This window comes from Heterocephalus glaber, unplaced genomic scaffold (assembly GCF_053883595.1).
Source record: "Heterocephalus glaber isolate CG9 unplaced genomic scaffold, H.glaber_assembly_v1.0 deba00000281, whole genome shotgun sequence".
NCBI classification, from domain to species: domain Eukaryota; kingdom Metazoa; phylum Chordata; class Mammalia; order Rodentia; family Bathyergidae; genus Heterocephalus; species Heterocephalus glaber.
Genome location: NW_028258139.1, coordinates 12,843,401 through 12,864,999, shown reverse-complemented (window position 1 = coordinate 12,864,999; position 21,599 = coordinate 12,843,401). Strand labels below are relative to the sequence as shown.

At 56.5% G+C, this 21,599-nt stretch overlaps 3 protein-coding genes across 17 annotated transcripts; 1 reads left to right on the top strand and 2 right to left on the bottom strand.

Annotated features, from left to right (window-relative positions):
- Nucleotides 1-228: 228 nt before the first annotated feature.
- Nucleotides 229-5,252, top strand: Gsdmd (gasdermin D). Of its 5 annotated transcripts, XM_087186536.1 has the most exons (12): nt 229-435; nt 809-1,146; nt 1,703-2,012; nt 2,143-2,335; nt 2,836-3,004; nt 3,295-3,397; nt 3,625-3,678; nt 3,990-4,064; nt 4,148-4,320; nt 4,396-4,540; nt 4,644-4,717; nt 4,852-5,252. In XM_087186536.1, exons 3-12 carry the CDS (start codon nt 1,796-1,798, stop codon nt 5,080-5,082), a joined length of 1,434 nt encoding a protein of 477 aa, XP_087042662.1. In that variant the 5' UTR covers nt 229-435; nt 809-1,146; nt 1,703-1,795; the 3' UTR covers nt 5,083-5,252. The 5 variants fall into 5 exon arrangements, with proteins under 5 accessions (XP_087042662.1, XP_087042667.1, XP_087042655.1 ...); XM_087186541.1 differs by lacking the exon at nt 809-1,146 and having other exon boundaries at nt 1,793-2,012; XM_087186529.1 differs by lacking the exon at nt 809-1,146.
- Nucleotides 5,253-7,890: 2,638 nt separating this feature from the next.
- On the bottom strand, nt 7,891-16,229 carry Mroh6 (maestro heat like repeat family member 6). Of its 7 annotated transcripts, none has more exons than XM_021251048.1 (14): nt 14,830-16,229; nt 14,527-14,670; nt 14,183-14,337; nt 11,764-11,881; nt 11,422-11,606; nt 11,197-11,334; nt 10,952-11,108; nt 10,699-10,842; nt 10,456-10,644; nt 10,084-10,251; nt 9,734-9,853; nt 9,374-9,476; nt 9,200-9,265; nt 7,891-9,062 (listed from the first exon to the last, which is right to left on the bottom strand). In XM_021251048.1, exons 1-14 carry the CDS (start codon nt 15,280-15,282, stop codon nt 8,809-8,811), a joined length of 2,394 nt encoding a protein of 797 aa, XP_021106707.1. In that variant the 5' UTR covers nt 15,283-16,229; the 3' UTR covers nt 7,891-8,808. The 7 variants fall into 7 exon arrangements, with proteins under 7 accessions (XP_021106707.1, XP_021106713.1, XP_087042566.1 ...); XM_021251054.1 differs by having other exon boundaries at nt 10,456-10,629; XM_087186440.1 differs by having other exon boundaries at nt 10,952-11,066.
- Nucleotides 16,230-16,408: 179 nt separating this feature from the next.
- On the bottom strand, nt 16,409-19,843 carry Naprt (nicotinate phosphoribosyltransferase). Of its 5 annotated transcripts, none has more exons than XM_004837832.3 (13): nt 19,580-19,843; nt 19,160-19,287; nt 18,952-19,034; nt 18,652-18,782; nt 18,439-18,554; nt 17,995-18,191; nt 17,777-17,917; nt 17,415-17,499; nt 17,242-17,322; nt 17,045-17,147; nt 16,822-16,976; nt 16,609-16,716; nt 16,409-16,526 (listed from the first exon to the last, which is right to left on the bottom strand). In XM_004837832.3, the coding sequence occupies exons 1-13, from the start codon at nt 19,803-19,805 to the stop codon at nt 16,464-16,466; spliced, it is 1,617 nt and encodes a 538-aa protein (XP_004837889.1). In that variant the 5' UTR covers nt 19,806-19,843; the 3' UTR covers nt 16,409-16,463. The 5 variants fall into 5 exon arrangements, with proteins under 5 accessions (XP_004837889.1, XP_004837890.2, XP_087042636.1 ...); XM_004837833.3 differs by having other exon boundaries at nt 18,439-18,461; XM_087186510.1 differs by having other exon boundaries at nt 18,635-18,782; nt 19,580-19,825.
- Nucleotides 19,844-21,599: the final 1,756 nt, after the last annotated feature.

The window sequence follows — 21,599 nt, the reverse complement described above, 5'->3', positions numbered from 1 at the left end:
TTCCACCATTTGTTACTTCTTTTCTTTGAGAGCCAGACTAGTGGGTGTAATACTATCTCATGGTTTTGATAGGCATTTCCCCGTGCCTGGGGATGTTGAGCATCTTTTCATGCGCTTGCAGGCAATTTATACATTTTGTGCATGTTTGGAGCGTTATGGAGCTTTAGGTACGAGGTTTCCCGCAGCCCAGGCGAGCTCCAAGGAGGAAGAGACGGGGGCGGCTCCAAGTTAGTTCCGGGAGGGCTCCGAGGACGCGCAGCCACTTCGGGCAGTGGTTTCACTTTTGGGCCCGGACACTCCAGGCTGAGCTCGCGCGCTCTTCCTCCTAGGCTCCTGGGCTGAGCAGGCGTTGAGACCCGTTTCACAGCGCTGCCTCACTTCCTTCGCTTCCTGACCTCTGGCACTGGCACCGCACCCGCGGCGGTCACGGTCACGGTGAGCTGCTCGTGCCTAGCAGGCATTCCCTGTCGTCCTCGTCCTCCCGTCCCGTCCTCCCCCCACCTCCCCGCTCCCCGTGGGGAATGCACCTCTGCTAGGAAGCCCCAGCAACCCCAGACAGGGAGGGGACGCCCCAGATTCTGGGAAGGCTGCCCACTGGCAGGAACAGGGGCTGGCAGGCTGGATTTTGGCCCATGTGGGCCCTGGGGCCTGGGCTCTCTGGGGGCATAGGTGCTGCTACACTTACTCAGAGCTCTGGTGACTGATGCTGGCCGGGTTTGGCCCTGGCCCCTGAGGTCTAAGCCCTACTGGTGGGGCCTGGAGAGGGAAGCCATTCTGTTGTGGGTTCACTCCAGTGAGTTTCCTGCAGGGGCCTACTGCAGCCGGGAAGATTCTGCAGCAGCTTCCGAGTCGCAGGGAGGAAGCATTTGTGGTGACAAAGGTGCTACAGAGGAGGTAGAGGTCGCCTGTATGCGCAAGTAGGAGGGCTCAGGCCAGTGTGCTCTGCCTGGAGCCAAGGTGGTTCATGGAGTTGTGGGCACAGGATGGCCTGGAGGACACTGGCCAGCCTTGCAGTGGGGCCGCATGCCAAGTGCCTGGAGGTGGGCTATCTGCTCCTCAACTCTCTGAGTTCCTCAGCTAGGGAAGGGCTGCCACAGGAATCAGGACTGCTCACCATAGCTGCCCCAAACTTGTTGGGCTGACAAGGTAGGTAGCCCTCAGCTGTGAGGGGTGAAGGGCTCCCTCCAGTCCCAGTGGCCACACAACATTGGTGTGGATGTCTCGAATCCTGCTGAGGGCTGTGAGAGATGTCCCAGCCTGGAGTGTTCTGGCCCAGCCAGACAATGGATCAGGTACAAAGTGTACAATGTTTCCAATGTTTCTTTCTGTGTTGGGGGTGGGGGGCTTTTTGCCAGCCAGAATGTGTCCCAGTACTATCTGGGTAGGGACATGTATTAGTCAGCTTTCCCATCACTGGACAAAATACCTGACACCTGAAATTTAAAGAAATGAAACTATTTTGCTCATAATTTCAGTCCACGATCGGCTGGCTCCAGGGCAGGGACCTCAGGACAAAGGGCATGGAAGAGCAAAGCTGCTTAGTTCATAGTGGCCAGGAAGCAGAGCAGGGGAATAGAGGAGAGACAAGGAACTAGGGACCACTTGGACCCTAAGGCCATGCCTCCATGACCCACCCAGACACACCTATAAGTGTGTTTCACCAATCCCCAGGGCAGATCCCAACTAACAAGTCAAGTTGCAGCTCCCAACAGCCACAGACCACTTTGAAAGGACCGAAGTCCCCTGCATTGGAGGCATCTAAGCACTGACTGACCCATCTGCCCTCCTTAAGAGAATGCCTTCGGCCTTTGAGAGTGTGGTCCAGAGTGTAGTCCGTGAGCTGGACCCCAGGAGGGAGCTCATCCCAGTGGACAGCCTTCAGAACTCTGCCAACTTCCGGCCCTATTACCTGGTGAGAAGGAAGCCCCCAAGCTCACGGTTCTGGAAACCCCGTTACTTGTGTGTCAACCTATCAATCAAAGACATCCTGGAGCCTGATGCCCCAGAACCAGGTACCCAAACTCATGTTGAGACAGAGCCCCCACTGGGCCAGGTAGAAGGAAGTGGGCCATGTCCTCTACACTGGAGATGGGACAAGGCCATAGCCAGTGGGACAGAGCCTTAAGTCTAGTCTTGCTTTAGATTTGGAGCATGGTAGCACCTTCCACTTCTTTGATACCATCGATGGGAAGATGCAGGGCAACATGGAGGTGGCAGTCCCAGGACAATGGAAAGTCTCAGGTGGGGCTGCAGTGTCTGGGAGCTCCAGCACCTCAATGAATGTGCGCACCCTGAGCGTGGACCCAAACACCTGGGATCACATGCAGCAGGAGAGGTGAGCCCCTGAGGGGACAAGGGGCCTCTGAACCAGAGTAGCTGTATTCTTGAGAAGGCCACAGAGTCATGAGCATTAGGACAGTTCCCAGACACCAAGCACCAAGTGAGGAAATCCCAGAGTCAAGGGAGTGCTGTGGCTGACATCAGGGAAGAAAAATACAGGGGCTAGTTGCCAGTAGTGAGCCCGAGGCAAGGCCAGGGTGTGTGGGCAGAGCCTGGGGCCTGGGGATGGACTGAGCCACAGGCTGCTGTGAGAAAGGAGTGGCAGGGACATGTCCTGATAGAGAGTAGAGTATGGATGGCACTCCTAGGGGCTCACATGTCTCCTTGCTGGACCTCTTCCCACCCCCTCATACCCACGGAGACACCATCAGGAGCGCTCAGGGAGTATACCTGGTATCTGCAGACTCCTGGATGGCCTCCCTGCTTGCCCCTACTGGTGGGGCCTGGAGAGGGAAGCCAGTTTGTTGTGGATGCACCCCAGTTTGTTTCCTGCAGGCGGCTGAGGCAGCCAGAACACAGGATTCTGCAGCAGCTTCGGAGTCGCAGGGAGGACGTGTTTGTGGTGACGAAGGTGCTGCAGACCCAGGAGGAGGTGGAGATCATGCGTATGCGCAAGCAGGAGGGCTCAGGCCACTTTGTTCTGCCTGGACCCATGTGCTTGAAGGTGTGTGGCCATGCCTGGAACCTGCCTGGCCCCCTGTGGGCACATGGCGGCAGCAGGAGTGGGAGAGGCTAGGGCAGCATCCCAGGGCTCAGGCAGCAGCAGGGCTGGGCTCTACCAGGACCCTTCTAGGAGGAGCTCACAGCTCCACACTTGACCAGTGACCCAGAGTTGCCCAAAGGCTGAGTTGGCCACCACCAATGCCAGGGCTGTCACCAGCACCCAACCAAACCCATGCCTATAACCCTGTACCATACCCAGAACACAGTCCTGAACCTGTATCCATCCCTCAGGGTGATGGCGAGGGCCACTTGATGTGGGAGAATAAGGTCACCATCCCTGCAGGCAGTATCCTCGCATTCCAGGTGGCCCAGCTGGTCATTCGCTCTGACTGGGGTGAGCGGGGGACTGGGTATATCTCTGGGGCCCCAGCTCTGTGGCAGAGGCAGGAGGCCTGAGGTGGGGGGGGGGAATCTGGGTACACGCTGTTCAGGTCAGGGGGCCAAGCACCCTGGACTCTGGTGTGTAGGTGATTGGGCAAGGCCTTCACTTGGCAGGGGAGCCCCTTGGGTGGAGGCAGCCCAATGACCTGCCTCTCCCTGTGTGGTCCCACTTGCTGCCAGATATCTTTCCCTTCCCGGATGAGAAGCAGAGGACCTTCTTACCATCCCCCAGAGGTAAGGCCTGAGGATCCCTAGCCCAGCCTGTCCAGTGGGAGAAGCTTGTTCCTTTCACCATTGAGGTCTTCTTCCATGCTCAGGGAGCAGCATGGCTGGGTAGCCTCCTGAGGGGCTGGGCACTACATACAAAGTGTGGTAGTCAGATGATGGTGGGCCTGCTTGGCCTCCTGCCTGTCCTGGGCTGCCAATGTTGGGGGTGGGGTGGAGGCTAGGAGGGCCCAGGGAAGCCTCAGTCCTCTCCTGCTCAGGGACCCTCCTCCCAGCACTGAGCAGCCCTGTCCTCCCTCCACATCTCACATCCTCCCCAGGCAGCCAGCCACAGAATACCTTCAGCCTCTCCTCAGTGTTGAGGGCCATCAGTGATTCCCTCAAGCTCCTGACAGGTCAGTGTCCCTTGACCACTGCTGGGACCCCCATGGCCTCTCCTCCATGGGTCTGCCATTCCTGACCAGGACTCTCCATGCAGATGGGATCTCTGAGGAGTCAGTGGTCACAGAAGAATTCCAGGTCCTGCGGACAGAAGTGGAGGCTGGCTCTGCAGCACTGCGGAATATGGCAAGGGACCTGAGGCAGCAACTGCTGCTCGACCTAGGGAAAGTCCTGTGTGACCCGCCAGCCCTACAGGACTTAGAGGCCTTGGTAAGTGGGGTTTCAGGGAGCAGGGGCCCAGGATCTGTCCCAACCAGCTCAGACTTACTACCCCCTCTACCCCAGTTGGCACAGGGCCTGTGTGGCAACGGGCAGGTGAAGCCTCTAGAGGGTCCAGCAGGTGACATCCTTGAATGCCTGGTGCTCCCCTCCCAGGTGCTGGTGCAGGCACTCGCTGCCCCTGTCTTTTACCTGCTCGGGGCGCTGACTGGTGAGTAGTACCTGGGACGGGTAGATATATATAGCACAGGAGGAAGGACTGGGTTCTCTGCTGGGACTTCCAGAACACCCTCTCAGCCCAGGTCTCTCCCCAGCACTAAGTGAAACCCAGCAACAGCTGCTGGCTAAGCTGCTGGACAAAGGGGACCTGTCGACACAACTTGAGCTGGTGAGAAGACACAGTGTGGAGGATGGAATGGGGCCCTGGGTGCATCTGAAGAGGATGGTATGGACAAGTGTCTCATGCCCAGGGGCTCACAGTTAGTGCTCCCATGTCCACAGCCTCATACCCTGTTCTGACAGGTAGAACACCTCTTGGAGCAGAGCACCCCATGGCAAGAGCAGAGTGATGTATCCCTGTCCCCCAAGCTCCTTGGGAGTAACTGGGGAGAGGAGGCACCAGCCTGGGCCTTGCTGGAGAAATGTGGCCTGGAGCTGCAGGTGGGCGCCCCCCAGGTACACTGGGAGCCACAAGCCCAGGGTCCCACCTGTGCACTCTATGCTTCCCTGGCACTGCTGTCAGGCCTGAGCTGAGTGTCCTGCTAGCCTGTGCCCACTGTATAGCAGCCCCAGGAAGACCAAGAGTCCAACTCAACCATAGGGCCAGTTCACCATGACACCCAGAACTGAGGAAACTCAATAAATGGAATGTACATGTGCTTGCTTCAGCAGCACATATAATAAATGTGATGTACAATGGAAAATGATCACTGAGTTTTTGAAGGGCCATAGATCAGGGTAGGGTGGATATGGGTGGAAACTGTGTCCATGCAAAACTGGAAGGAACGTGGGGGCCAAGAACAGCCATCTCCCCCATCTTTCTCTGTGAGGCTGAGGAGAGCCTGCTCACGGATGTCCCCATGCCCCCAGCCTCTCCAGCACACTTGCTTGCCTGTGAAAGATGGGCAGAGCAATTATGGGAGACAGCTGACAGGCAGATGCCCAGAACTCCAGGGCCACACAGGGTCTCCTAAAGCAGTGATGACCCATCCTATAGAGACAGAGATCAGAGGCCTCCCAGCCCCTGCCTTTTGGGTCCCTAGAAAGTCCAGGTTGCAGGGCACAGGTGAGACCACTTCTTGTAGGACTCAGCAGCCCATCTGCTCTGTGCCTATGGAGAGATGTGCATAATAGATGTAGCCAGGGTCTTATGGCCACCCCTGAACACTTAGATGCCAAGAGGGTGTCTTTTTTGTTTTTTTGGAACCAGGGATCGAACTCGGGATCTTGTGCTTGAGAGGCAGGTGGCAGAACCATTGAGCTAAATCCCCGGCCCCAGGAGGTTGTCTTTACTTGATAGGGAGTGTAGTCCACCTGCACAGTCTCTCTCAGGCTGGTGGGAGGTAGAGGAAATGGTGTACCCCCTTCTGTCCTGAACACCACTGACATGCAGTTTGGAGGAGTTGCTAACAAGGAGGGACAGTATGTTCTGCTATGCCACAGTATTAAAACTCCAAGAACATCTAACAGTGGAATTAATATTGAAACAAAAGGCAGAATACACTGCAACTATGTCAGATCCAGGTTACAGAGCCCTGGAAATTAATCTCCATGTATGTTGAAGGAGCCCTCTCAGGTCTGCAGTCCTCCTTTGAAAACCCTCTTTGAGGTCATTTGAAAGCACAACCAGGGTGAATGGGATGGCAACAGCCCAGGCCTTAGAAAGCAGTGAATAGGTAGGCACCACAGCAGCATTTCTGAAGCCCCAAGACTTCCTGCTGTAAGCAGGTCCTTCCAGCCCAACCAAGCCCCTTTTGCAGGGTCCAACTGTTGGCCCTTGAATCTGGGACCATCAGTGAGATCTCCAGCAACAGGGACTGTGTGAGAGTAAATGGACACCGGAGTAAAACCAGCTGGCTGTATGGCAGGGCCCTGTGTGGAAAAGGAGTGCATGTGTTGGGGTGCAGCCATCCTCTGGTCCTCTGAGCCTCAGCCCCAGCTGGAAGGTTTACCGTGGTTCACCTCTCTGCAGGTGAAGGTGATAGGCCGGGGTCCTGGAGCTATGGCATCCCCACCTAGAGGCCAGGCCACCTGTGGTTTCCCTGCAATTCCAGCACAGAAGTTTCAGTGCAGTCACATTCCCAGAGGCCATATATACTTTATGTGAACCTCACATTTTGGGAGGGAGTCCAGTGTGGCCACCAACTACTGGGCCAGGTCTAAGGCAGGTGGGATGGGCATGTACACAGAGCAGGCAGATGTGCAGGACAAGAAGACAGGCTCCAAGCAGCCGTCCAAAGGACAGTGTGTGAGCTCTCCCCAGCACCGTGGAGTTGAGGTTACAGGGTGCTGCCTTGTTCACCATAGCTGCCTCCCCACCTGAGCCCACATCTGAGGGTGGACTCTGAGGCACTGTTGAGTTTGCCCACTGGATGACTCAGCCATACTGTGGGGTGCAGATAAACCTGTGCTTGATGGAGACTGGGTGTCACATACTCAACTTTGGGATCTGCGAGAAGGGTGAGAACAGGTTTCTTTTCTCTTGGGGTAGAGAGCTGCTCCTGAGGGGATCCATTTGGGCTGTGTCCTGACACTCAGCCCTACATGTGGGTGACTCCTGGACAGGTGGCCACCTTGAGAACTGAAGGTCATCATGCCATGCATATCTGCAATATTTCCACCCAGCCTCCTCCTCCTCCTCCTTCTTCTTCTTCTTCCTCTCTCTCTCTCTCTCTCTCTCTCTCTCTCTATCTGATTAGCATCTCCAGCATTTTCCCATTTTGGCATCTGCTGCATTTTTTGTTGTTTGTTTGATTTGGGTTTGGGGTTTGGTTTGGTTTGGTACTGGGGATCGAACTCAGGACCTTACAAGTACGAGGCAGGCACGGTGCCACTGAGCTAAATCCCCACCTTGGTTTTTGTTTTTTTGAGACAGGGTCTAACTATGTATTCCAGGCTGGCCTTGAACCCACTATGTAGCACAAGCTGGCCTCTGACTTGAAGTGATCCTCCTGTCTCAGCCTCCCAAGTGCTGGGATGATAGGCATGTATCACCATGCCCGCCTTAGCATCTGTTTTGGAAGATCCAAACTAATATGCTGATCCTTGCCCCTGGCTCCATAAAGACCTAGGCCCTTGGCCTGACCCTAATCTGCTCTGAGAACCACCTGTAAAGAGACCCTAATGCCAGTCCTGTGTTGGAGTACAGTTCAGCTTGTCCTCTGTCTCAGGTTAAACCCAACCTGATCCTGGCCAAAGCTTGTGGCCTGAGCTGCCTGACCTTGAACCTGCCACCAGGTAGACCTCTGGCTGCACAACACCTCACCTGTTCCCCTAGCTGGAGCCAGATCTTGGGTCTGGTGTACTCAGCCTAAGCACATTCTCAGACAATCTCCTGCAATCTATGGGTTTTGATATTTTATTTTAAACACTTTTCCATGGGGTACAGGAGAGATGAGGTGAGCAGGACTCCATGCCTGCCCCTAAGGGCCCCCAGTATAGGGGAATGGTCCACACCTTCACAATGAGCCCTTGAAAGTTGAGAGAGTGTCTCAATGCAGGCCTTCTGGGTGAGGGAACCTGCCCAGGCAAGCACTCAAAGGAGTGAGGTCACAGCTTTGGCTTCGTCCCACCGTTCCCACTCAGCCCTGTGCAGGGTGCTGAGTGCTGCCACCCCTGCTCACAGTCTGGTATGGGGTGCCCACTCCCCGTGCCTCAACCCCGTGGTGTACTCTTAGCTTGTGCTGTCCAGCAGGAAGGGATTCTAAACAAGGTCAGAGGAGATAGGAGGTGATCTGGCCAGCAGAGGGGGACAGCAGTTGTGGACAGGAGGGCAGGTCAGTGCCTCTTAAGCCCAGGAGCCATGAGCCAGAAGAGCAGTCGGGAATAGCAGAGAAGTCAAAGAACAGGGCGATGTCTGGTGGTAAGGAAGACTTTGACAGCTGCAACAGCCAAGGCCAGGCAGGAGGTATAGGCCCAGGAAGGGGGCCGGGCCTGTGGTGCCACCAGCATCACAGTGTCTCCACCAGATCCTGGTTTGGGAGGCGAGAGGCTGTGCAGACCAGGTGCCAGGCCCAAGTTCTTTCAGGGAGCAGGGAAAACAGGTCCGGCAGGGAGAAGGACCCAGGGGTCAAGAGGGGAAGGGCTCAGGATGAAATGGTGTCAGCTGTCCCTCTCCCATACTGTCATATAGTGGCCCCTAGAGGGCAGTCCCAGGACAAGGGCCTGGCGTCCAGCACCAGGCTCAAGGGACCTCAGGTAGAGCTGTTACACAAGTCTTCTGCTGTGAGGACCAGCGACCATGAGGATGCATTGCCTGAGTTAGAAGCTGGGCATCAGTCCAGGTGAGCAGGGTCCGTTGCAGCCCCACCGGCCTTCAAGGCACCGGCGCTGGAATGGGCTGTCAGCATAGCATGGTGTGGGCCTGGCCCAGTGGGGGTTTCGAGAGATCAGGCGCAGGAGGAGGCCCTGCCTCGGTTGGCCCTGTGCATGGGCCAGCAGCGCCACCTGCTGTGTGGACACGTGTGCTGCGGCAGCCACTGCAGGTTCTGGGTCGCTCTGCAGCTGCCCTAGGTCTGAGCAGGGCAGCAGCTCAGATCATGAAGGGTGGGAGGGGCACCCTAGCCTGGCCCTGATCTACTTACTCCCCTCCACTCTCCCATAGCACCACCACTTTTCTAGGACCCCACACTCAGGCATGTTGGGTTCTCACCCTGGAACAGGGAGTCCAGCAGATCCTGGTTGACGTGCGTAGGGCTCGCATGATAGACCAGGAAGCCTGGACCAAAACAGATCTGTGAGCTCTAGCCTCATGCCCCAGAAGAGAGAGGCTGATGCAGCTTTCAGAGCCTTGCTGCAAGGGACTAGCACCTCAGGACTGCCTCACCTAGAAGCACAGTGGCAGCCCGGCGCAGCGGATCCTGTGGGCTCCTCAGGTAGCCCTGGGTCTGGCTCAGGAAGCAGGGGATTTGGCTCGGGTATCGCTGGACCTGGGAACAGAAGGGTCCATACCAGGATAGGAGGGGTAAGCCTGCCTGGAAAGGAGGGTACAAAGGTATCTCCAGGAACTGGGGTCCTCTGGGGAGCCTCAGGGCAGGGGAGCACAGACCGAGGCTGTGGATCTGCCCCATCAGGAGCATGGTGGCCAGATTTGGCTGTGGTGGAGGGGTACTGGCCTGTAGAATCCTGGAACAAGTGAGCACCTGACCACACTCCCTCACACCCCCTCAGTGCTTCCTCTACTGACCAGGCAGTGGCAGACACGGCTTAGAGCCTCCGGGCTGTCGTAGTGAGCCACAGTGACCATCTCCTCCAGTAAGCCCCAGCGAAAGGCCTTATCACAGCGGGCCAGGGTCCACTCTGAACTCTGGCATAGGGGAAGGGAGCAGGATTAGGGATTCAGAAAGTAGCAAGAGCTGGAAGGAAGGAGTTATGGCTAGGAGGAAGGTAGGAAGTACCCAGGGCAGGGGTCTTGAGTACAGTGGCCTGAGGGAAGACTAGAAACCTGGGAGCCTGAAGGTCCTCCCGGGTATCCTTGACCTGTAACCTGGGGAGGGGCAGTAGGAGGGACGGGGAGGTGTGCACGGGGCAGCTGACCTCGGCAGTGTCTTGGCTAGGGTCGTGCAGGCGCAACAGCAGTGGCACGAGACTCTGCAGCACCAGCTTCCGAAGGGGGCCATGAAGTCCCACCCGGAGCCCGCCCTGGCCCCGCCGAACCAGCGTCCCCAGGAGCCCAACTGCGGAGGCGCGGACCGAGTCCCGGGCCTGCGAGGAAGAGTACAGTCAGGAAGGTGGAGAGAGAGAAGGGTACCAGGGTGGAAGGAGCAGTTCGGGAGGGAGCCGGAGAAAAAGCCTGGGAGAAGGCAGAGAGGTGGGGCTGGGAGAAGGCAGAGAGGTGGGGCTGGGAGAACTAGGGGCTGGGAGCGGCTGGGGGTGGGACGACAGGAGCCAGGGCGGGGCCTTGCTTACGTCATCCAGGAGGGGCGGGAGGCGCGGTCTCAGCTGCCAGCTCAGGAGCCGCACCGGCGCACCCGGCTGTACCAGTACCCTTCGCAGTGCACCGAGCGCTGTGCCCACGAGCCGCACATCGCCCTCGCCCAGCGCGCCCAGCAGCGCAGGCAGCAGAGTGCTCATGTGCCGTACCTGTGGGGATTGGGTCTGGTGGCCATCCCGGGCAGACCTCATCCTACTCCCAGGCCAGCTCCCTCTCACCTTCCTGCAATTCAGTGCCAGGTGGCGGAGGCCTAGCAGACCCAGCCAGCGCACCGTGGGCTCGGGGTCTCTCTGCCAGGTGCGAAGCCGCTCCAAGATGATGTCCTCCCGCAGTAGCCGTGCAGTTGGCCGGCTCTGCAGCAGCTGGCAAGGGACATGGAGTCAGCATGCTCTTGGTCCCTGAGTGGGCCAGGGCCACTTAGGGTTCAAGTAAGCGGCCACCCCTCACCGCTTTTCTGGGAAGTGAGCTCACCCCAGTGAAGAAAGCCATAGCCGTGAGGCGCTGTGAGTTATCCGTGCTGCGCAGCCGGGGAAGCAAGTCTGCGAAGAGGCCTCTCAGGTGGTGGTCTGCATGTGCTACCATGGCACTGGGATGAGGCAAACAGGAGCTCTCCCTCGACTTGGTGGCCCTGGAGAAGCCCCCCACCTCATTCCCTTGCCTTGCACCTGGTCAACAGCAAGCCTCCTCCAGGTGTGCCCTCTGGAGTCCCCCCTCACCTGGCCAGCAGCAAGACACCCTCCAGGTGGGTGTGGGCTCCTGCCAGTCTCCTCCAGCCTCCTGCCTGCTCCATACATGTGACCACCATGCGGCCACCATCTCCAGTGAGCAGGGCCTTCAATGCCTCCACTGTGCAGCTGAAGTGGGAGGAGCAGCAGGTGAGTGGACAGTGAAGGCCAAGAAGTTGCTGGCCCATTCTCCACTTACCCAGTGTCTTTTCTCACCTGGCGTGGCTGTGTGGTGGCCCTCTGTGGGACAGGACCCAAACCTTAGGACTTTCAGGAGAGCACCCATCATGAGCCAACTCATGTAGCTGTGTGACCAGTGCCAGCAGCAGGTGTGGGTAGAAGCCTCGTGTGGCTCCCACACAGCCTGATACAGCCAACATCTCCCCGAGGGCACGTGTGGCCTGTGGAGCAAGCAGTCCACTCAGGCTTGAGCTGCACTGGGGGCCAAGTCTAGCTCCAGAGGGGAGGACACCAAGACAAGGTGAGAACAAAACCTAGAGGGAGCTACATGGTTCACACTTAACTCACCCCCCACCTGGGCTAGCTGGAGCCACTCACCGCCAATGCCTCGGGCTCAGGCCTGGAAGCCCCCTTCAGTGCCCACAGCAGTTGCACCAGCACCTGCCCATTTACACGCTGGTTCCGACTTAGGCTGCGCCACAGCTCGGCTGATGCCCTAGGGACAGCATGAGACAAGGGTTGGGTACAAGGCCAGGGTTGGGGAGCTGCTGGACTCCAGCAGGGTGAAGGAGGCAAACCACCTATCCCCCTTCCCCCCAAGTCCCAGAGGAAGTAAGTGGCAACTGTGAAGACCACAGCAGAGCTATATCCACAGGGTCAGCTACCAGGTGGTGACCCTCCTGAAGTCCTGTCAGGTCAAAGACAGTGAAAGAGATCTTGTGTTATTTGTTGTTGTTGTTGTTATTGTTTGTGTCTCCCCTCACCACCAGAGATCAAATTCAGGACCTTGCACTTTCGAGGCAGGAGCGGTGCCACTGAGCTACATCCCTGGCCCAGCTCTGCATTATTTTTAAAAACATATCACTATAGGGCCGGGGATGTAGCTCACTGGTTTCACCACCTGCTGCACAAGTGCAAGTTCCCAAGTTTGGTCCCCGGTACCAAAAAACAAAACAAAAAAACAACAATAACTTCTCTTTGGGCAAAATTAAGCAGAGCCAGCAAAAGAAACCATCAGAGTGAAGAGACAAATAGTGTGGGGAAAAAAATTTTCCCAGCAGTTCCTCAGACAAAGGATTCTAATATCTAGAATATATAAAGAGGGCTGGGGATTTAGCTCAGTGGTTTCACCATCTGCCTTGCAAGCACAAGGTCCCAAATTCGATCCCTGGTACAAAAACATATCAGGGCCGGGGATTTAGCTCAGTGTTTTCGCCGCCTGCTACGCAAGCACAAGGACCTGAGTTCAATCCCCAGTACCAAAAAAAAAAAAAAAAAATCAGATCCCCGCCCCCAAATTTAAAGATCTAATCCAAAAATGGGCATCTGAAATGAACAGACACTTCTCAGATGAAGAAATAGAAACAGCAAATAAATATATGAAAAAATGTTCAACATCACTAGTCATTTGAGAGATGCAAATTAAAACAACACTGATTCCACCTCACTCCAGAAAAAAATGGCTGTTATCAAGAAATCAATAACAAATGCCAGAGGGGGAAAGGAACCCTTCTCCTCTATTGGTAGGAATGTAGACTGGTGCAACTACTGTGGAAATCAGTGTGGAAATCTCTCAAAGAACTAAAACTGAAGGCTCCGCTTGACCCAGCTATCGCCCTTTTAGATATCTTCCCAAAAGAATTAAAAGCATCCTACCACAGCAATATATGCACACCCATGTTTATAGCAGCACAATCTAATAGCTCAATGTTGGAAACAGCCCAAATGCCCATCAACTCATGAATGGATAAAGAAGATATGGGGTTTTTTTTATACAATGGAGTACTACTCTACAGTAAAGAAAAAGGAGCTTCAGACATTTCTAGCTAAATTGATGCACCTTGATACCATACTCTTAAGTGAAATAGGGCCGGAGATTTAGCTCAGTGGCACTGCACCTGCCTGGCAAGCACAAGGTCCTGAGTTTGATTCTCAATACCAAAAAAACCCAAAAAAAGTTAAGTGAAATAAATCAGATGCACATTTAAATACCTCATTGTTTCTCTGGTGTGAGAAACTGACTGAAAGTGGAAATAAGGACTAAAATGTATAATAAACACTGGGAAATGGGAAGAAAATGTTCAAATGAGAAGGGGAACAAGGGAGGGGGAGGGAGAAAGGAAAGAAGGGACAAGAAAAAAAAATAGAAGGAAAAATGGAAACAAAGCTTTTGTAAATAAAGAGGGGAAGAAGAGTCGAAGGGGGGAAATGGGAAAAAAGAAGCAGCAAGATATGTATAGGTACAAATTTCCTATGATGAATGTTATAGATAGATAGATAGATAGATAGATAGATATAGATATAGATAGATATAGATATAGATATATAATGTACCAATAAATGTTTTGCTAAAAAAAAGAGGGCCGGGGATTTAGCTCAGCGGTTCTGGCACCCGGCTCACAAGCGCAAGGTCTGGTGTTCGATCCCCGGTACCCAAAAAAAAAAAGAGAGAAAGAAAAAGAAAGAAAGCAGAGCAGAGGCATCCACGTGCCTGTTTGCTCACCCTGACCCAAAGGGCAACCCCAGGCTGGTCCTCAGGGCTACTCCTCTTTCCCACCTCGAGCCCCTCCTCCCAGGAGATGGCAGCCCCAAGGCAGGACCCCAGCATCAGTGATCTGGAAACTGGAGGGGCCGTTGCTGAGCTAAAGGGAGCGTGGATGGGAGGCAGCAGTTGAGGGGAGGGAATTTTGAGGCTCTATACCATTACAAGCCCCTGTGTGTGGTTGCAGACTGCGGCCAAGCGGGAAGAAGGAAGGAAGCTGCGTGGGGCCGCGGGGCAGTAGGCGGGGCAGGTTACCGGTCCAGGGGCAGCGAGCGCGGCAGCAGTGCATGCACCACGTCCTGGGCGTGCTCCAGGGCCAGTGCACTAAGCACTCGCAGAGCCGCCCTCCGGGACCTCCCTTCAGCCAGGTTGGGCACCTGCACCAGCAACCCGCGCACTAAGGCATGCACCTGGGTAGAGAGAACAGACGCCAGCAGTCAGGTCCCCTCAGTCCTGGAACTGATCCTGGAAAAAGCCAGCACCCCACCCCCCACCCCACACCCTGAATAGGGCGTGTGTGCCAGTCTGCAGGATCCAAGCCCCTGTCTTGGAGGGCCACCCACAGTAGTCTCAAGGATAGAGAGGGAGTGGGGACTGACCTGGTCCTCCAACTTCTCCCCTCTGGCCTCCAGGGCTGAGGACAAGGTGAGTGCTGTGGCCTGGGTCCCAGCAAAGCCAGCCTCCTCCAAGCAGGCAGCCGTGTACAGGGCCAGGTCGGCGAGGGCGCCCTCCTCCAAGGAACGCTGGGGGGCCCAGGGCAGGGTGGGTAGAGTATATTAAGTCACAGTGCCTCCCCTGGCTCTCCTCCCCAGCCCTCCCAGCTTGCTACAAAACTCCACACCCCTGCATGTTTTCCAGTCCATTTTATCCTCTAGTATCTTCCCCCAGCCTTCACCACTCACCTTGCCAGGTCCCTCAAGGACTGCCTCCTGAGCATTGTGCGGGGAGTAGGGCTCATTGCTGGCTGTGGGGGCAGTGGTCCCACTTCCAGGCTCAACCTCAGAGGCAGTGGTGTCAGCCTGGACCTGGGGCTCAGCCTCAGGTTCAAGTTCCTGGGGCTTGGGCTGAGAGCTGGTGGAAGGGGGTCCCAGGGGCTGCCCCTGGCTGGCCCGGATCCCTTCAGCAACAGCTGTCAGGGTTAGGGCCCCTACAGCAGCCCCCTGGCCCCGGGCCCTGCCCCACACACCACCAGCCATGGTGCCCCAGAGAGCAGCATCTGCCACTGCTCCTCCCAGGAAGTCCTGCCCAGGCAGGCCTGACCTAGAAGCAGGCCCCGGGCGGGCCCATAGGCAGACGTGATGGCGTGTGCTTGCGTGCCTGTGTGAGCACGTGCCAAAGAGTGGTTGGGGAAACATGGAATCATCCCGGCATGGGCTTATCACAGGACCCCTGCTCAGGCTGCTGGATGTGAATGGCTGGCCTGAAGCCAGGGTGTCTGTAGTCTGGCTGTCTACATACAGGGCAGAGAAGGCAAATCAAGACAGGGAAGGGCCCTGAACCCTAACATCCAGCCTGTCTTGCCTGGGTCCCAGGGCAGCTGCGTATGGCTCTGACGAGGTACCAAAAAGGTCAGGAGCTGGGCTGACATCCCTGCATTCTGGCCCGGCCAGATACCTGGGTATGGGCATGAGTGGGTGGTTGCTGTTTCCATCTCTGAGCTTGGGGCATCCCTTTCAAGTGCTTTTGCAGGTCCCCACCACTGTGGGGGTGGGTCCATCTGGGTGCCTGGGAATGCATAGTTGAGATGGTTTGCCCTGAGCCTGTCCAGGCTCTGTGTGCTGATGAGTATGTATCTGTATTTCCCTCCAGGGTCATGCTCCCCAGGGCTGGTCTGATTAAGCTTCTGCCCTAAATCTCCACCCTCCACCCTCACCAAGCCACATAATGGGCACTGCCCATCTCTGAGTTGAGGAGCCAGATGAGCTGGTCTGGTGGAATACCTGGCCAGGTGGATTGCTCCTAGAAGCACCCCAGGAACAGCATTCATTCCTCCTATGCCCTTATTGGCTTGTGGACCTCAGGCTGCCTGGATAGGGAGACCCAGGGCCCAGCCAACTCCTGCCAGACATACAGCCCCCTCCTAAACAGTTCCTTTGTACCCTAAGATCACTAGCTTCTTGTACAGAAGCAGGATCAGCCCCCACTGAGCCACCTCTTGGAGCCACTTTCTTGGGCTCCTAGGTCAGGAGCTGAGGCCCCAAGGCCAGGGCCTGGCCTGGGGCCCTGTTTGGACCCTGCCTGATACCCCATTCCACACTGGGGACCCTGGCAGGGGAGGGCTTCTGCAGTAACTCCCCCAACTCTGAGGCAGACTCCTAAGCCCGCCCTGTCCCTGTGGCCCTGCTGTTCAGCCTCAGATCTGGTCCCCATAGCCCAGGCTGGGGAGAGGCTGGGAGGCTCCCACCTAACTCTAGTGTGACCCCGGAGGGCCCAGGAGGCCAAGTGAGCAACAGACTGGATGAACAAATGACACATGACAAGTTGTGGGGACAGCAAGTGACATGTTATTTCCAGGCAGTCCCTTCCCATGCAATTCTCATGGGGCACCTTGGCTACTCAAACTATCCACCAGGCTTCGAAGCTTCTCAGAGAGTGCAACCTGCAGGGAGGAGAGAAGGAGGCTGGTGGGCAGCTATGGGACAGAGGACGCAAGGGCAGCCCACTCCAGGGCCTGTGCCCACCTGGTATAGTGCAGGGTTCTGAAGCTGCCTATGTGCAGGGCTGAGGCGGCTCAGGGACCACTGGGCAAAGGCTCTGGACTCTGTCAGAGATGGAAGCGGCTCACATAGCTGCAAGAGAGGGAAGGAGGAGGCAAGTGGAGAAGCTGGCTCAGGCCAGAGCTTAGTCAAGTTTGAAGGGGAGGAGTGCTGGTGTGATGTGTGTGGGTGGGTCACCTGTCCTTGTTGCAGCCAGAGTTGCAGTAGTGGCTCCACCTGGGCTGGTCTCACAGTGCAGGGCTCCTGGGCACCTCGAGGCCAAACCCTCAGGTCCTGCCCAGCCTGAGGCGGTGGCTCTTCTGCCAACTGCAGCAGGTCCAATAGCAGAGACCCTGTGTGTGTAGGGGAGGTGAGCGAGTTGAGCCCTTGGAGGCCAAGAAGGGTACAGAAAGGGACTCACCATCAGAGGCTAAAAGCCGGAAGGCGGCCTTGCTCCCTGGCAATGTCTGTTTGTCAGGGTCCTCAGTCAGCTTCATTCGGGGCTGGCCACCCACAGACACCAGCTGCAGAAAAAAGGTGTCAGAATGGACAGACCCTGTCCTTCACCCTTTAAAGTCCCCCAAATCCAACCCACCTAGGCCCAGACACTGTTCCCACCTTGTAGACACAGCCCAATGAAGGCTGCTGGGGACAGGTGACCACGCTAGTGCCAATGCCGATGACGTCTACCTCACTGCCCTAGGAGGAGAAGTGACACTGAGTCCAGCAGGAACTGCAGGGTCCCAGGATCTTCCCAGGCACCCTGGGCCTGCCTGTCCCTTCCACCCCACCTCCTGGGCCAGTCGGGCCAGCTCCTCTTCGTCAATGTTGTTGCTGACTGCAATGAGGACTGACTCCAGCCAGGGCATTTGGAATCTGCATGCAACGGGATTCAGGGAGCCCCCCCGCCCCCAACATGCCTGATTCATCCTGGTCTCCCATCATCCCTCATCAGCCACACCCACACTTGTTCTTTGCTTAGGAACTCCTGGTGGCCCCACCCCTTGCTTCCCTTTCAGGGTCTTCCCTGTAGCCCCTGAAACCAGCCCAAGGCTATAGGTTTTGGGGAGGAACACCATCTCTCCCAGCCCCTGCCCTATTTCCTGGCTTCCCACAGGGCCTCCTAGCAGGCACACCCCCTGGGGACACTCACTGGGCAGCAACAGTCCGAAAGACCCCTCGGATTTCCTGAGCCTGCTGAAGCAAGTCGCCACTGTCCAGCCTCACGCCCACTGCCCTGTAGCCCAGCTCTCCCAGGGCCAGAGCTACTGCTAGAAAGTTGGGGAGACCACTCCTGCGAGCATAGATAAAGAGGCTGGGGGCTCCAGTTGCTCTGCCAAGCCCATCCCTGGAGGAAAGTCTGGGGCTTACCTCCTCACACTGTAGGAGTCCAGCAGGCCCTGGAAAGCCCGGGGAAAGGCCAGAGCATAGGCCACAAAAGCTGCCCGCTCCCCTGGGTGTGGCTCCTGCACCCCAAGCCCCAGGCAGGCACACACTCGCTCCAACCACAACTTTACACTGGCAGCCAGGTCCACCCCGGGACTCTCACCAACAGCTGGAGCCAACATCTGTGGAGAGGGGACAGTGAAGGATGGACCCAGTGTGCAGGGAGACCTGGGAGTGGCCAATATACTCTGGTCTGAGAGCAAAGGTAATGTTGCCTACGTGCCAGCTTCCTGGGGTGGCCCTGGGGCTAACTGTCCAGGGTGGCACCTACCTGTACGCATGGCTGAACCCAGCCCACCCCATCAAGGGCCAGGGTTAGCCTTGGAGTCTACCCCCTGGAGTAGAGCAAGGTTGAGAAGAGATACTGACTGGGTCGGAAGGCACTTCACAGCCTGAAAATGAAGTGATGAAGGAGTGGGCCAGGGTTCCGGCCACTGGCACACCCCGCAGCTGCCCGGCAAGCACGTTGCTGCTGCTGTCAAACCCTAGGTGAAGGAATTAGGCAGGCTTGGGGGGCAGCAATGGGGGTAGGGGTGGGTGGGACCTCTTCCTCCCCAGGCCTTGCCTTCTCTAGGCCCTCACCACCCAGGTAGCTGTAGGTGGAGGCTGTGAGTCCCCCATCTGGGCCCTGAGCCCTACGAAGGCCCAACTCCAGCAGCCGCTTATCAGGCCCTGCGATCAGGCGAAATCGAGCTGCGTTGGTGGCAACCAGGCTGTGTCAAGGAGACAAAGGACCCAGGGTGACTAGTGAGAAGCTCAACAAGCCAGCAGTTACTTGGGACTTGCAGTGCTAGCCCCAGGCTCCAGGTCCCCCCTCCTCTGCCCCATCCATTTTGGCTAGCCCTGTACAGGGCTTCCCCAAGTCCGGTCACTGTGTCTCACCTGGCATAGCTGATCAGGCAGAGAAGCGGAGTCTCCAGCAGCTGCAGAAGTAGAAGAGGCCCTGACACCTGCAGCAGAGGCACCTGTGGAGAGTGACCAGAAGCAGCCCAACACCTGCAGCAGGGGCACCTGTGGAGAGGCTGGTCCCACCCGCCAACCCCTCGCGCGCAGCCCTCGTCTCCCTCTCAGCCGTCTGGCCCGCACTCACTCCCGGGAAGGCGAGGGAGCCCTCAGGCAGGGCCCGCAAGGTCACTGCAGAGCAATCTAGGGACCGAAGATCCTGGAAGAACGCTGGGTCCGTGTCCCGGGGGAGAACCGAGGCCAGGAACTGCACGTCTGGGACAACAGGGACGCTTGTGTTCGGGGTTTCGCGGGGTCGGGGTCTTATCCCGGTAATGACGAGTAGGGGTCTCTTTCGGCAGGGGAGGAGGGTATGCACTTTTGGCAAGGGATTCTCCTTGGACTGGTCGGAGTCGCAAGGTCTAAAGGGGCACTGTCCTATGAGAGTCGGAAGTCCAATGGGGTTCTCGGAGGTCTTGCGGGGTTGGGGGTCTAATCAGAGTTGCGGAGGGTCTAGTTGGACGCGGGACTCGTGGGAGCGAAACTGTCCTGGGTTCGGCGGGGCTACCTTCGTCCTGCAGGCGGAAGGTGCGCAGGAAGCGCAAGCAGTCGCGCAAACCCGCGGCCAGAGCAAAGGCGCCACCGAACGGGCACCGGCGGAAGAAGAGCTCGAACTCGGCGGGGTCGCGCGCCCGGCCGGCACGCCAGTAGCCCAGTGCCATGGTGGCCTGGTACAGGTCAGTGAGCATCGGCCGGGCTGCCGCGAGCCCCTCGGAGTCCCGCTCGGCAGCCATCTTACAGCGCAGCACCCACGTGACGTGCCCGGGCCAATAACAGCCGCCCTCCAGTTTGAGGGTTAACACCGAGGGGCGGGGACACCCTTCCCGGAAAGGGTAGGTGGGGCGGGCCTTGCGGCCAGCGGCTCCAGTCCAGCTGTGCCTGCTAGAGCTGTTTGTTCTTCTAAGCCCCAGCCCACCGCGGGGCCCACCCCTTTTATCAGAGGCCGGTGCTAAACCCCGAGATAGGCCCTCCAGCTGCCCGTCCTCTCCATGGCCGGGCAGCAAGCTGCAGCTCAGGACTGGCAAGGGATGGGTGAAGAGGGCCTCTTCACCCTGGCTCCTGCCCCAGGCGCTACGGAAGGCAGGCTGGGCTAATGCCCCAACTTTCTCGGAAGAGGCATGCCCCAGATGGGGAGCTGTCCGCTCACTCCTAGTTGACAACAAAAAGCTTGCTTTTTTTCTTTTGCGGTACTGGGGACTGAACAGTGGGCACTCAAACGTGGAGCTGCAGCCTTTTTAAAACAGGGTCTGGTTATACTGCCAAGGTTGGCCTTTAACTTGTGACCTTCCTCAAGCCTCCTGAGTAGCCGGGACTACGGGTGTGTACAACCACACTCAAACCTAAAAGATGTTATGGCTGAAGGCTCAGCTAGTGCTCTAGGGTCGTTGCTTTCACGGTGTCTTGTACTCTAGGTCCTGCAGGAAATCCTTTTACCTTTTTTGGTATTGGAGAGAGAGCCACACGTTAGGTAAGTGCTCTGTCACTGAGCATTACAACATCAGCCCTTTCTAAAAGTAAGGGCAGATAACCTATGGAATGGATAACGATGAGGTGAGCTATATATATAACAAGAGTACTACTCTGCCATAAAGGATGAGCTGGAGACACTTCCAGCTAAAACATACCGCATTATTTTTCTGGTGTGAGAAACCAAAAGTGGAAAGGACTAAACTGTATAATAGACACTGGGAAATGGGAAGGAAATGTTCAAATGAGAAGGGGAACAAGGGAGGGGGGGAGGGGGGAGGGAGAAAGGAAGGAAGGGACAAGAAAAAAAAAGTAAAACCAGAAAGAAAAGAATGGAAACAAAGATTTTCATATAGGGAGGGGAGGAGGGCTTGAGAGGAAGGGGGAATGGGAAAAAAGAAAAAGAGGCAGGATATATCAGATACAGATGAAAATTTCCTAAAGTGTTACCATTATGTATATCTAAAATTACCAATAAATGTTTTGCTAAAAAACAAAAAACAAAACAAAACAACCCAGGGCAGCATTCCATTGTTTTACGGCAAGGGACCCTGAGGATATCAGCTCTGACAGGACCCCAACAGACACTCTCACCCAAATACACCGTCACACCAGCCACATGGGTCATAGTGCGGGAGAAGAACCACCATTGACTATCACTGACCACACGGCGCTGCTGGAGCATGGCTGGCCATATTCTGGCCAGCAAGAGTAGGTCCAGGTATCCAGCAGGTAAGGGCAGGGCCCTCTGGACCCAAGGAGAGTGGACTATATGACCCTATATCATCATTGCAGCTTGGCCAGGACACATGCTGGGAGCAGGGACAGGCATCGAGTGAAGACATGGCAGCCTCTATAGTCATGAGGTTGTTTCTGCCTAAATAGCTTGAAATGAACTTATCACTTGCAACATAAAATGAAGACCAACCGAGGCAGGAGATACAGTGGATGAGATGACATGACCAAGCAAGGCTGTGGGCCCGCTTAACCCACAGGAATGCCAAGCAGGAGTGGCAGTGTAGAGACAGGTACAGGGTGGGACAGGAATGGCTTGGGAGCTG

Coding starts and splice junctions, on each gene's coding strand:
- Naprt (XM_004837832.3), bottom strand. CDS start 19,805: ATGGCTGCCGAGCGGGACTCCGAGGGGCTCGCGGCAGCCCGGCCGATG. Junction 17,918..17,994: donor GACTCCTACAGTGTGAGGAG/GTAAGCCCCAGA, acceptor CTATGCTCGCAG/GAGTGGTCTCCCCAACTTTC. Junction 16,717..16,821: donor TCTGGCTGCAACAAGGACAG/GTGACCCACCCA, acceptor CCTCTCTTGCAG/CTATGTGAGCCGCTTCCATC.
- Gsdmd (XM_087186541.1), top strand. CDS start 1,796: ATGCCTTCGGCCTTTGAGAGTGTGGTCCAGAGTGTAGTCCGTGAGCTG. Junction 3,398..3,624: donor GGTCATTCGCTCTGACTGGG/GTGAGCGGGGGA, acceptor ACTTGCTGCCAG/ATATCTTTCCCTTCCCGGAT. Junction 4,321..4,395: donor TACAGGACTTAGAGGCCTTG/GTAAGTGGGGTT, acceptor CCTCTACCCCAG/TTGGCACAGGGCCTGTGTGG.
- Mroh6 (XM_021251033.1), bottom strand. CDS start 15,282: ATGTTTCCCCAACCACTCTTTGGCACGTGCTCACACAGGCACGCAAGC. Junction 11,335..11,421: donor CCACCACACAGCCACGCCAG/GTGAGAAAAGAC, acceptor CTCCCACTTCAG/CTGCACAGTGGAGGCATTGA. Junction 10,252..10,455: donor TCCCGCCCCTCCTGGATGAC/GTAAGCAAGGCC, acceptor TCTTCCTCGCAG/GCCCGGGACTCGGTCCGCGC.